The sequence below is a fragment of the Acomys russatus genome, chromosome 9 (genome assembly GCF_903995435.1).
Source record: "Acomys russatus chromosome 9, mAcoRus1.1, whole genome shotgun sequence".
NCBI classification, from domain to species: Eukaryota; Metazoa; Chordata; class Mammalia; order Rodentia; family Muridae; genus Acomys; species Acomys russatus.
Genome location: NC_067145.1, coordinates 28,900,510 through 28,912,980, shown reverse-complemented (window position 1 = coordinate 28,912,980; position 12,471 = coordinate 28,900,510). Strand labels below are relative to the sequence as shown.

Below are 12,471 nucleotides of genomic sequence, written 5' to 3'. Positions count from 1 at the left end.
GGTTATCTTCTGCTCGTGCTGGCTTGATGTCCTGCCCCCGCCCGAGCAGGTGGCTGGCCCCTCCCCTGGGCAAGTACGCACTGCTGGAGCGCGGGCCCTAATGGGCTGCTCTGTGCCCTCCTCCTGGGCTTATATGTGGCCCCACTTAGACTCCCGGGCATGGGGCTCGCTGCTCAACCTCAGCTATGGACGAGTTGCGCCTGCTGGACGCGCTGGTCTACCTGGAGGGTTTCATGGCTTTCGTGGTCTACGTGGGGCTCACGTTGGTGGGCTCTTCCTACGGCCGCTACTCATCGCAGTGGCACGGCCCCCGGCTTCCCGCTAGACCCTCCTGGTTCCTACAGGAGCTACCCTCGATGGTCTGGCCGCTGTACGAGTTCGTCCGTCCTGCAGCCGCGCGAATGGGCAGCCTTCCCAACCGGGTACTGCTGGCCATGTTTCTGATCCACTACTTGCAAAGGTAATGTTCGCTCCTCCCCACACAAGTGTTTCCCGAGGACCCCGTGGCTCGGAGATTTAATTCCAAATTACGTGAGATTGTCTAGAAAGGGATGTAGAAAGGACCGCACGAAGTGATGAATGTCCGTGTCTGGTCTGGCTTAGTGGTGCCTTGGTCCGGATTTCTTCTCTGGGCTAACGAGTATCAGCGACATCACCCTAGCCGGGCGATGTTACTGCCTTTCTACTGTTTCCCCCTGGGGAATCTCTCATAGCCTAGTGACCCAGCTTTAGCTTACTAACAACCTACTCTCTCGGAACCACTGTGGACCCCGAATGAGGACTTGAGCAATTTCAGAAATGTGTTGCCTTTGTGTGAAAGGGACTAGCTTCCGAGGCACAAACAAGATCGCTTATGAGTCTTTTCCGTGATAAGTTATGTGAAAAATGCCTTAAGTCTTCGGGTTTTCTAATAAACTGGACCGGACTGTCTCTAGTTCTTGTCCCTGACTGTCCCAACATTTATAAATCAACATTCAAATGTTTTAATCTAGATTCTGAAAACTGCACAGTAAAAAAGATCCCTCTTTGTCTAACGAAGTTGAATTCTGTGACGTTTGAGATATGGGAGAGTCCTCATCCTCTTTGATTTTGTAGATGCACTATAAAATAATCGTTTCCTAGAGAGGCTGGGAGAATTCAATATTGTGTTAGTAGCCTCTTTCTTACATTCCCCTGAGGAGGAGGAATGGCTTCTCAGATCCAGGGCCCACAAGTCCCTGGTGTCCAGTACAGTACAGGGGTTGATTTGCATTCCAGCCCCTCTGACCAACCCAGTGACTAAATTCTGTGTGCCTCAAACTGTTGATAGAGTATTCCAGAAGTTGAGGAGATGGCTCGGTGAGTAGCCATGCACGCCCAAGGATCTGAGCTTGCAGCCCATACAAGCTTCTGTCACACCAGTACCCCTGTGGGGGAGTGGAAGGCAGAGAAGGAGAATCCCTGAGGCTGGGGGCCAGCTAGAATGGTATAGACAGCAGTGTACAACAAGGAAGAAGGCAGCGACCCATAGCTGGTGTTGTCTTCTGACCACCACACGTGCTCTATGGCACGTATACTCCCACGTACACATACACCCACATGCATACCTGCATGCATTCACTGACCCTCCCACACACACCTGCATGCACTCACCACCTCCCACACACCTACATGCACTCACATCCCTATACCATCTGCCATGAACCCACACCCCCACATACATGCATGTACACACACACACCCTCCCACACACACCCCTGCATGCACCCACACCCCTACACCGCCTGCTGTACACCTACATATGCCACACTCACATGTATGCACCCACACTCCACACACACACACACACCCGCATGCACCTATACACACCCCACACACATGCAGCACATCACACACAAATAAAACTACGGGGAAAATATATTCTACCAAACAAAGCTGTAATCAAAGGTTGGGTCTGTTTTTATGAAGGGAGGGCGTTGCCTCTGTTTGACCATCACTGAGCTCATGTTCATGGAAGAACCGCCATAAGATCACCAAAATGTGTCTGTGTAACGCCATCGGCTAAAAGCCGGTTCTGGGAGGCAACTGGCTAGAGTTGTTAATCTAAGTAACAAATCCCCGAGATTCCTGTGAACTGAGAATGTAACTCAGGGGCAGAGGGTTGACTTAAGATGTGCAGTGAAGGCTCTGTGCGGCTCTTAGTCCCTAGCAGTGGGAAAAGGGGAAAGAGGCACACGGACTACTGGAATGAGAGCTCACGGTGCCATATTAGACTACCAAAACGATTACCAGGAGCAGCCTAAGGATTACATACAGTGTTTTGAAACTAACACTTGGCTTAAAGAGCTATAACTGGGGTGGGGGTATGGTCAACAGTCTAAGGTTAAACAGACATCCTTGCAGAAGTTATTTTTGGTATAAGGTTGTGGTGACCATTGCCCAAGGTTGTAGTGCTGGCAGAGTCCTGTGAGATAGATAAGTCTTGTCAGGAACACATGTGTGCAAACCCCTCTTTGAGTACTTCTTATCTTCTTTATCTGTCATTAGTACTTGGCAAAAGTGAATCTCATTTGAACAGCTGTCACCTTCTCCCTTTTGGAGGATTGCTTCCTCTGAAGTGCTGGGCTTGAGTCTGATCCGGTACTGTGGATAAGGGATAGGTAACAAGAGATCAGGGTTCACAAGAGCCCTCATCTCAGGCACAGCAATTCTCGGGAGCCTACTGTGAGGCTCTTGTTACTGTTTTGTAGACACTGTCATTCCAAGGTGCTGGGTCTTACACAATCTTGTTACAATGTGTGCATTTATAGATGCTGTCCTGCACTAGGTACAGAGTTCAACATGAGGAGCAGTGGCGCAAACAGGCGTGGCCCAGGAGCCAAGCAAGCCTTAAAGACAAGCAATTGAATAAGTTGGATGACAATGAGCTGAGACCTGTTGTAACCATGAAAGCTGACCTCTCAATTCATGGAATGGGGTCTCAGTCCCCCCTGCCCCAGAGATTCATGCAGCTGCAACATGTAGCATGTACTGACATAGTCTTGCAGTAAAAATCCATGTGCATATGTGTGTGTTGATGAATACCAATAATCAGTGTTCAGTCATATATTTAGTAAATCCTTATTTACTCCTTAATCAATAATTTTTCCCAAATAACCACACACTGAGACTATGACTCATTCAAAGCTAAGCACAGAGCTGAGCATAATAACTAATCCATTGTCTCACTACCAAACTATCTTCCTCCCATCCAACACCCCCAGTACTTGCATCATTATCTTCTCTGGAATCCGTCCTCTCTCCTCCTCTCTTGCACTTCTCTCTCATGGTCCCTCTCTCTATCCCCCCCACCCCCTGCCAACTGCACCACTCATTCTGCCTCCCTCACCCTGCTCAGCTTAGTGTCAGCAATTTTCATCCAATCAGGGATAATTTGGGGAGGCCAGAGTTTCAGACATCATTTTGGGTACATGAGTATCTGCTCATAAAAGACAGCAAACAGACTTCAGGGAGCAAAATAATTAATATTAGAAGACATAGCACCAGACCAATGCTCAACACGTGTGTCCAACACAGGTTGTTGTTGGGGGAATGGTCTTGCACACTGTGTATTCAGATGATGGTTTCTGTGCCCTGAAATCTGGTTGCCCTTAGGACTTCTACAGAAAATCTCCTGTATCCATGTTGTGTAAAGGATGCTCCCCAATTATCTCTGATTGGTTAATAAAGAAGCTAATTAGCCAATAACTGGGCTGAAGGGACCAGGAGGCGGGACTTCTGCCCCAGTAATGGGGATGAGAAGGAGTAGTTCAACCTGAGGTTGAGAAATAGAGCAGAAGCAGGGTGGGAGACTAGACAGCAGGAAAAGGGCACATGTCTGGGAAGTAGCCAGGCTAGTGAAGACAAGTTAGAATAGGTGAATATCTGCCCAGTTATAGTGTCTAAAGCTTGTTGAATAAATCTAATAGGTTTCTGCGTCAATTACTTGGGAACTAGAGTGGGTAGCGTTCAATCTCCACAAATTTGCCACTTGCTCAGCCCCTTTGCAACCGGCTTCATCTTTATTTTTACTCTATTTCTTCTTATTCTGGGGCAATCATTCTACCACACAGAATTCTTTCTCATGCAAAAATACCTCATTGCTCTGTTTAACTTTCCTTAGCCCAAGCACACCCTGGTGCCTGTGCTCCTCCAGGATTGTCTCCTCTGTTTGCTGGTTCCTTTCCACTTTGCTTATATTTTCTTCTTTGCCATTATATCTTGTAAATAACGTTATTTTTAAGCCCTCTAGTGTAGACAAAATTAGTCTACTCACTAAAAGAATCTACATTCATCTGATTTTCTTTTCTTTTTCTTCAAGACAGAGTTTCCCTGTGTGTAGCCCTGGCTGTCCTGGACTCGCTTTGTAGACTAGGTTGGCCTCGGACTCACAGAGTTCTGCCTGCCTCTGCCTCCCGAGTGCTGGGATTACAGGCCTGTGCCACCAGCCCAGCTTTCATCTAGTTTACCTAGCTCCCCCACCCCCCCAAAAAAAAACTCTTAGATTTTTCTTGTGCCCTGTATGTGAGACAAAAGTTGCCCATGTTGGTATTTCATGAATTTTCACTTAACTTAGAAATTATTCAAATGCTCAGTGCCTTACCTACATAAAGAATTGGAGTAGCAGGGCGTGGTAGCGCACGCCTTTAATTCCACCACTTGGGAGGCAGAGGCAGGCAGATCGCTGTGAATTCGAGGCCAGCCTGGTCTACAAAGTGAGTCCAGGACAGCCAAGGCTACACAGAGAAACACTGTCTCGGAAAGAAAGAAAAAAAAAAGAATTGGATTTGATCCACAGGAGAAAGAAGAGAGAAAATGAAAATGGGATGGAAGAGAAGTCAATCCCACTCAGAGTTTATTCAAATATTATATAATTTAGCATAACTTTAAATTCTCAGCTTATATATATGTGATAACACACTCTAATCCCAGAATTCTCAGTTCAAAGCCAGAGGCCCTGAAAACAACAACAACAACTTTTTTCCAACTTACATAGAAAGTTTATTTATTTAATCTATTTTAGTTTTTTGAGACAGGGTTTCTCTGTGTAGCCCTGGCTGTCCTGAAACTCACTCTGGCTGGCCTTGAACTCAGAGATCTGCCTGCCTCTTCCTCTTGAGTGCTGGGACTATAGGTGTGTACCACCACTGCCCAGCTGGAAAGTTCATTTATAAATATCCCTGCCTTAGTTAGGATTTCATTGCTGTGAAGAGACAACATGACCAGGGCAGCTCATATAAATGAAAATATTTGATCAGGCTGGCTTACAGTTTCAGAGGTTTAGTCCATTATCATCATTGTGGGAAACATGGAAGAGTAAAGGCAGACATGGTGCTGGAAAAGGAACTGAGAGTGAGAGGTCTACATAGGTGGCAGCAGGAGACTGTGTTCCCCATTGGGCATACCTTGAGCATAGGAGACATCAAAGCCACCCCCCCCCCCACAGTGACACATTTCCTCCAACAAGGCCACACCTCCTGATAGTGCCACTCCCTATGGGCAAGCATTCAAACACATACGGAGTCTATGGGGCCATGCCTTTTCAAACCAGCGCAACCCCATTGACAGTCACCTAACTTCATTAGGTGTTCTGCCCAGATCACTTGTGAAAAATGAGACATCAGACAAGCAGTCATAGTTTGAAGTTCCTTTTCTCTCCAGAACCTTGAGAAGTATGGCCGTGCACACCTATAACCTCAGCACTCAGAAGCCAAAGCAAGAGAACCTCTGGGGTTGAAGGTCAGCCTGGCCTATGGAGTAGGGCCTGTTGTAAGAACGCAAAGAGCACACAGTGCTGTATTGGATGGTCCTTTTTAAAACAAAACCTTATTTGTAAAACGGAGTGTATTAATGAAAGGTTTCCGGCCTGGGAGCAAGCAAGGCACTGAGGAGGCCTGTCCTTTTGAGTAGGAAGTTTATGTAACATGTTATCAATGAACACACAGAGAAGCAGACAGAAGCTGTTGGAAGCGCTGAGGGAGTTCAAGTGCACAAGGTGGAATGGGAGTCCCTTCTTACAGGGCTCAGAGAAAGGGAAGACCTGATGGCACCAGCCTGCAGCCAGGTTGTCCCTGGTTCCCTGGTGGCAGAGGAAGGGAACTGGGATTCTGAGAATGTGGGCAAGGGGAAGAGGGTACACATCTCGCTGAGGTGTTTGCTGGCATACAGGTGGTGGTGTGTGCATCTTAGCTCCCTGATGGCCCAGAGCCTGGCAGCCTCAAGTCTATAAACTTCCTTGGAGAAGTGAGAGTGACATACCATTTCCCTGGAATCCAGACATAACAGGAGGCCTTGGGTGACATGCTTGCTTTTCTGTGTCACAAGTGAGGAGCCCAGGATCAACTATGGTGGACACAGCAAGGGTAGCAGTTACTCTTAACTTGAGCCATCTGGTCTGGGTTTCCCCCCACCTCTCTCTCTCCCTCCCCCCCTCCCTCTCTCCCTCCTCCCTCCCTCTCTCCCTTCCTTCTCGCCCTTTCTCTCTGAGACAGGGTTTCTCTATGTAGCTCTGGCTGTCCTGGAATTCTCTCTGTAGACGAGGCTGGCTTTGAGCTGAGAGATCCAACTGCCTCTGTCTCCCAAGTGCTGGGATTAAAGGCGTGCACCATCACTGCAAGTTTGGCCTGCAATTCTAACAATTGTTTGTTTTTAAGCTTTATAAATTAATGCTTTTGAAATATTTCCTTAAAAAAAAAAAAAAAAAAAAGACGAATGTAGCCGCACCTTGCACTCTCAGATGCACGTTTGTTCTTAAGACATGCTCATGCCTGTGACTTTAAGCCCCTAGCAGAGATGCCTGTCGCTCCCCCTGGCCAGTCAACCAGGAAGAGAATGCTGACAGTCCTGAGGTCATCTCTCTCAAATAGTTCACTCACCACATTTGCTTAAAGCACATGGACTAAATACTTTTTAAAAATGCTATGTGTTTGGGTGGCTTGCTTACATGTATATCTGTGCGTCACCCACATAGGTACAGTGACCAAGAAGGCCAGAAGAAAGTGTCAGATCCTTTGAAACAAGTGATGGATGATTGTGAACTGGGGACTGAACTTGGGTGCTCTTAGCTTCTGAGGTATCTCTCCAGCCCCATCTTTACTATTGTTCACAGTGTGGGTTTAGTTGAGCTGTAGTTTCTAAGTCAGTCTTAGATGAGCTGAGTAAAGGATTTTGCCTTGCGCCACAATTTACAACAGGTGTGCCCGTGTAACACACACAAATCAAGAAATCAGAGAGCTCTTATTTAGTCAGGAATCAGAACAACACTGCCGGCACATCTATCATTAAAAGGATGGAGTCCAAATTATACTTCTGACAAAATGGGACAAGTTTCAGCTTTGGGTTTTTCATTTTCCTTAATAAGTAGTAATCAACCAAAACAAATCATTTGAGTTAAAGCAGGCCCCATAACAGTGTTTTTTGCTTTGTGGTTGGTTGGTTTCTTTGGCACAGGATCTCACTGTGTAGCCCAGGCTAGCCTTCCACTTTTGAGCCTCCTGTCTCAGACTCATGAGTGCCGGGGTAAAAGTCTGCCCATCCCGGCCAGCTTCTCTGTCCGTTCCTTCCTTCCTTCCTGTTCCCACATTGCCTTCCTTCAATGCTTTGTGAGTTTAGGGATTAACACTTAGTTGTTTACATTTTAGGTAGGCCTGTAAGAAAAGTACTCCACAAGCCCTTGCAATTTAATATCAGAATTTCTCAGTTTCCAATAACTAGTCAGTGCAGGTGGGCGACGTCTTAAAGTGGTGTTTGCAGAGTTCTGGGTTTCTGTGTCCCTTGTGGCAGACAAAGCTTATACCAGACAAAGGCATCGTTTATTGTTGCTTTGAGTGCAGGGACTTGACCTAGACAGGAAGGTAGTGGAATACGATGACATACCTATTTCACCATCCTAAGCAGTGGGAAGTGAAGCCAAACAAACTAATATGGTTATTATCACTTTTGGACATAAATAACAAGCAGAGAGGGATCTTCCAAGGGTTAGACACACAGCTTTGGGAGTAGCAGAGGACAGCTAGAGAAAGATCAGGACGTTGCGGGTTTTCCACACTCAAGAGAGTTGAGGTAAGATGGGCTTTGCAAAGGTAACTGAGGAGAAAATTACAGAAAATATTTTCAGTCAGCAGTTCTTGACTCAAAGGATCTGTAATAAAGGCGGTATCCGCCCACAGCAAAGCACCATGTATGAGTTGAGTTACCTTTTGTGTCGTTTTGATAAAACACCGTGATCAAGGAAACTTACAGAAGGAAGGAAGTGTTGTTTGGGGCTATGGCTCTGGAGGGCTAAGAATCTGTCACCTTGGCATGGTGGCAAAACAGCTGAGAGGTCGCATCTCAAATCAAAAGCAGAAAACAGAATGAACTCAAAGTGGCAGTCTCTACACTCTCAAAACAGTCCCCAGTGAGACACTTCCTCCAGCAAGGCCACATCTCCTAAGCCTCCCCAAACAGGGAACCAAACATTGAAATGCTGTAGTATAGGAGACATCTTGTCATTGAAACCACCGCAGCCTAGTTGTGTCTTAAAGAATTTGTTGTTTTCAGTCAAGGACAATACAGGCCATAAACTTTAAACCCCTACCCAGATCTAGCCAATGAACTGGACATTCTCCACAGTTGAGTGGAGAGTGGGGTATGACTTTCTCATGTACTCTGGTGCCTCATATTTGACCACGTCCCCTGGAGGGGGAGACCTGGTGGCACTCAGAGGAAGGATAGCAGGCTACCAAGAAGAGACTTGATACCCTATGAGCATATAAAGGGGGAGGAAGTCCCCCTTAGGCACAGTCATAGGGGACGGGAGTAAGGGGAAAATGGGAGGGAGGGAGGAATGGGAGGATACAAGGGATGGGATAACCATTGAGATGTAACAAGAATAAATTAATAAAATTAAAAAAAAGAAGAATTTGGTGTTTTGTAAGGTAGCTGGTTTTGCAAGCCTCGCTGCCAGCGGAGCCTTTAGCAAGAACAGACTAACAGGTATCCGCGCAGCAGGTCGCTTCCCCTCATTACCTTCCAAACTGATTTATCTGTGTTTTCACTGTTACTTGATTTGGCAGTAAGAGCATTTTTAGAGACAGGGTCTTACTGCATGGCCCTGGCTGGCTTGGAGCTTGATATGTACAACAAGATCAATGTCTGGCATGGAACTCACAGAAATCCTTCTGCCTCTGCCTCCAGAGTGCCTGGAGTAAAAATGTGTACCTCCCCAGTTGACTTTATCTGTTTTGTTTTGTTTTAATAGAGTCTGACAAACTAAGAGCATTTTGAGTCTGCCTGTTATCACAGGGCTATCCCAACACCATCATTTCTTGGGGGGTAAATTCCTATGTGGTACTAGATTTCCCAGCAATAACGTGAGCTGTTTCTCCCTGAAGCCTCAGCATGTAAGATTGGCATTCATGATAAATAGTCTGCTGTCCCAACAGCTCACACAGCAGTGGCACATCTGAGGGTCTGATGAATCATGAGAGTTACTGTTTCATCTCGGCCTACATATGGGCCTGTCTGTCTGTGTACATTCCTGCCAGGCTCTACGGCAGCGAAGAACTTCTGCAAAGATGAGGTTAGAAACAAAGACAGGGTTTCCTAAAATTCTATTTAGCATTCTGGGTCAAAGCCTTTGGGTTTGAAAGTCCATGATGAATCGTAGGCAAGTAAGAGAGTGGAGGCACCCCTGCAAATGCAAGTCTCTTCTACAGTCGCAGAGGCCGGGCAGAGCCTTCTATAGAAAGGCCAGCCCTGAGCACACCACCACCTAGTGCTGACTTTGGGCTGCTAGTTGGAGGACTGGTGGTACTAGAGTCCTGATATCAGTGGCTCATTCATCTGTTTATTTTTAATTGTTTTTTTTTTAAATAGCATTCAAAATAATAAGCAACTGGTTGTATGAGTGCTCTGTGTTGGTCGTTCCTCTCCACTTCCCTAGCCTGTGCCTCCACGCTCACCTGTTGGCCCCTTTCCTCTCCCCAATTTCTGTCCTTCTGCTTTCAAGTCTCATCTCTTCTGATGTCTTTTCATCTTCTCTGCCCCGTTAAGATTTTTTATTTATACAGTATTCTGCCTGCACTCTAGAAGAGGGCACCAGATCTCATTGTAGATGGTTGTGAGACACCATATGGTTGCTGGGAATTGAACTCAGGACCTTCAGAAGAACAGCCAGTGCTCTTAACCTCTGAGCCATCTCTCCAGCCCCTATGTCCCCATTAAAATCTTTCCCCCTCCTCAAGGAGGTCCCAATTCCAGTTTTGTGACCTGTACCAGTGCGAACATGTGTTTGGACGGACGGACAGACAGACAGACAGACAGACAGACAGACAGACAGACACACACACACACACACACACACACACACACACTAAAACTTAGGACCCGCCCATAAGAAGGAATATGCAGTATTTGTCTCACTGAGGCTTGCTTATTTTGCTTAACACAGGGATCTCGGGTTCTGTCCACTTCCCTGCAAAAGCCATGACCCCATTTCTTTGTGACTGACTGATAGAGAACTGTCCCAAAAGAACTTATTTTGCCAGGTGTAGTTTTAAAAACTGCTACAAGATACTTGTGTGCGTGTTGGGAGGGTGGAGGGAGAAATGCATGTCACTAGACACACAGCCCATGTAGGTCAGCAATATTTAATTTTCCCAGTAGAAAAGATAAGCAGTTTCCATTCTCCCCAAGCATCTTACTTATTAAACGGCCATTCGAGCTCCATTGGCATGTCCTGGAAGAAAACCAGGGTGGAAACAACATGTAGTGCTGCTAAGAAGCCAGTGCAGCTAGTCTGGCAAACTCCCTCGCCCTGCTGGTACAGGGTGTTGCTGGTGATACAAGGCTAATGACAGAGCAGTGGAGAACAGGATTGAATGGCCAAACCCCAGAAGCGGTGCTAACAGAGTCTGGCCTGGCTCCTGTGTGACTGCACCACAGGAAAGCCAGACCCTGGCCTTGGGAATATGAATCTTCTGTGATGCTGAGGACAGGAGGAGGGAGGGTAGAGGCACAGTGGTGCCCGGGAGGTAGCCACGCAAAGGCCATAGCCTGTATTCTTTTGGGAGTCTCTTGGACTCAAAAGGAGGTTTCCCATGCTTGACACTGGGGCCTTTGTTAATAGTCTGGCTCTTGAGGCAAACAAAAGATGCAATTACTGGCACCAGTCTGTGGTGTGCAGTTTCAGTAGTACACTTGAGAAGCTCGTAATTCTGTTTGGTCCATTTCTTGATATGCACATTCCATAGTATTAGAACCTTGCAGATTAATTTCTTTCCATCAAATATTAGATGGCAACTTCCAAGTACCCAAAGAGATTTTTAAAACATGAAGGTTCCGGCTCACAAAACACTGGCCGAGCCACAGCCTGAGTGTAGAAATTATGTCTATTGCAAATTTACATGATAATAGAGATTTCATGTTTGGATACCCTGGGGAAAAAATCTATAAAGCATTTGACAAGACTTTAGGTTCCAAATCCTTGACATTAAACTGTGGCATGTTTTGCACATTGATGCAGAACACTGCCTCTGAAGTTTTAGGCGAATCACGAGGAAATCTGCAGAGAAGCTGCTTCCAGAAGCGCTGCAGAGCCCACCTCCTTCAGGATGCGGGTAGCCACCAGACTGCCGTGCCAGAGCATGGCAGCAGTTCAGCCCGTTCCTCATGCTCTGAGCGAAGGTGATGGTGCAGTCCATGGCGTACCAGATCTACCGATGGGCGATGCCCTTCCCGAGCTGATGGACAAGGACTGTCAGACGCAGCAAGCAGGAGGGACACACACACAGAGCAGGACTTCATGCTCAGAAACACCCAGCCAGTATTTGTGACCGGTTCAGAATGTAGCACTGAATTTAGGACCAAGTTGGAGAAAACGGATCAAAGTTTGCCGTCTGTGATTTCAATATTTCAGAGAAGTGGCTACCCACAGAGCGTTATCCAATGGGTCATTCATCCCTTAGAACTCTGTGACATTAGCCTAGAAGCTTTGGTCAGACTGTTTATTTTTGCATCTGTTTTGTGTGTTTTAATCTTGTTGATATTCTTTGCTCTTTTTGAACTTTCAATCCTGGGGATTAAACTCAAATTCTTATGTTCATAAGACAAGTATTTTACTAACCAAGATATCGGTCTACCACCAGAAAACTGGATTTTAACAGGCATGGTTTTTTTAACCTTTTTTTTTTTTTTAGCTTATTTTTATTACTTTAAACTACGTGTCTGGCTGGTTGGTGGTGGCACATTGCTTTTAATCCCAGCACTTGGGAAGCAGAGGTAGGCAGGATCTCTGAGTTCAAGGCCAGCCTGGTCTACAGAGCGAGTTCCAGGACAGCTAGGGCTGCACAGAGAAACCTGTCTCGGAAAGCCAAAAATAAAAAAACAAAAAAAATCTGTGTGTGTTTGTATGTGTGTGTTTCTCTGTGTGTGTGCCTGTGTGTGTGTGTGTCTGTGTGTATGTGTGTGTGT

The 12,471-nt window shown here is 46.4% G+C and overlaps 1 protein-coding gene across 1 annotated transcript in view; it reads left to right on the top strand.

The window, feature by feature from the left end:
* Positions 1-24: 24 nt before the first annotated feature.
* The window catches only part of Srd5a1 (steroid 5 alpha-reductase 1), a 36,807-nt gene continuing 24,360 nt past the window's right edge, over positions 25-12,471 (top strand). Inside the window, exon 1 of the mRNA XM_051151056.1 lies at positions 25-460. Within this exon, the coding sequence (XP_051007013.1) occupies positions 186-460 (275 nt within the window). The 5' untranslated portion in view covers positions 25-185. The remainder of the gene's footprint in view (positions 461-12,471) is intronic.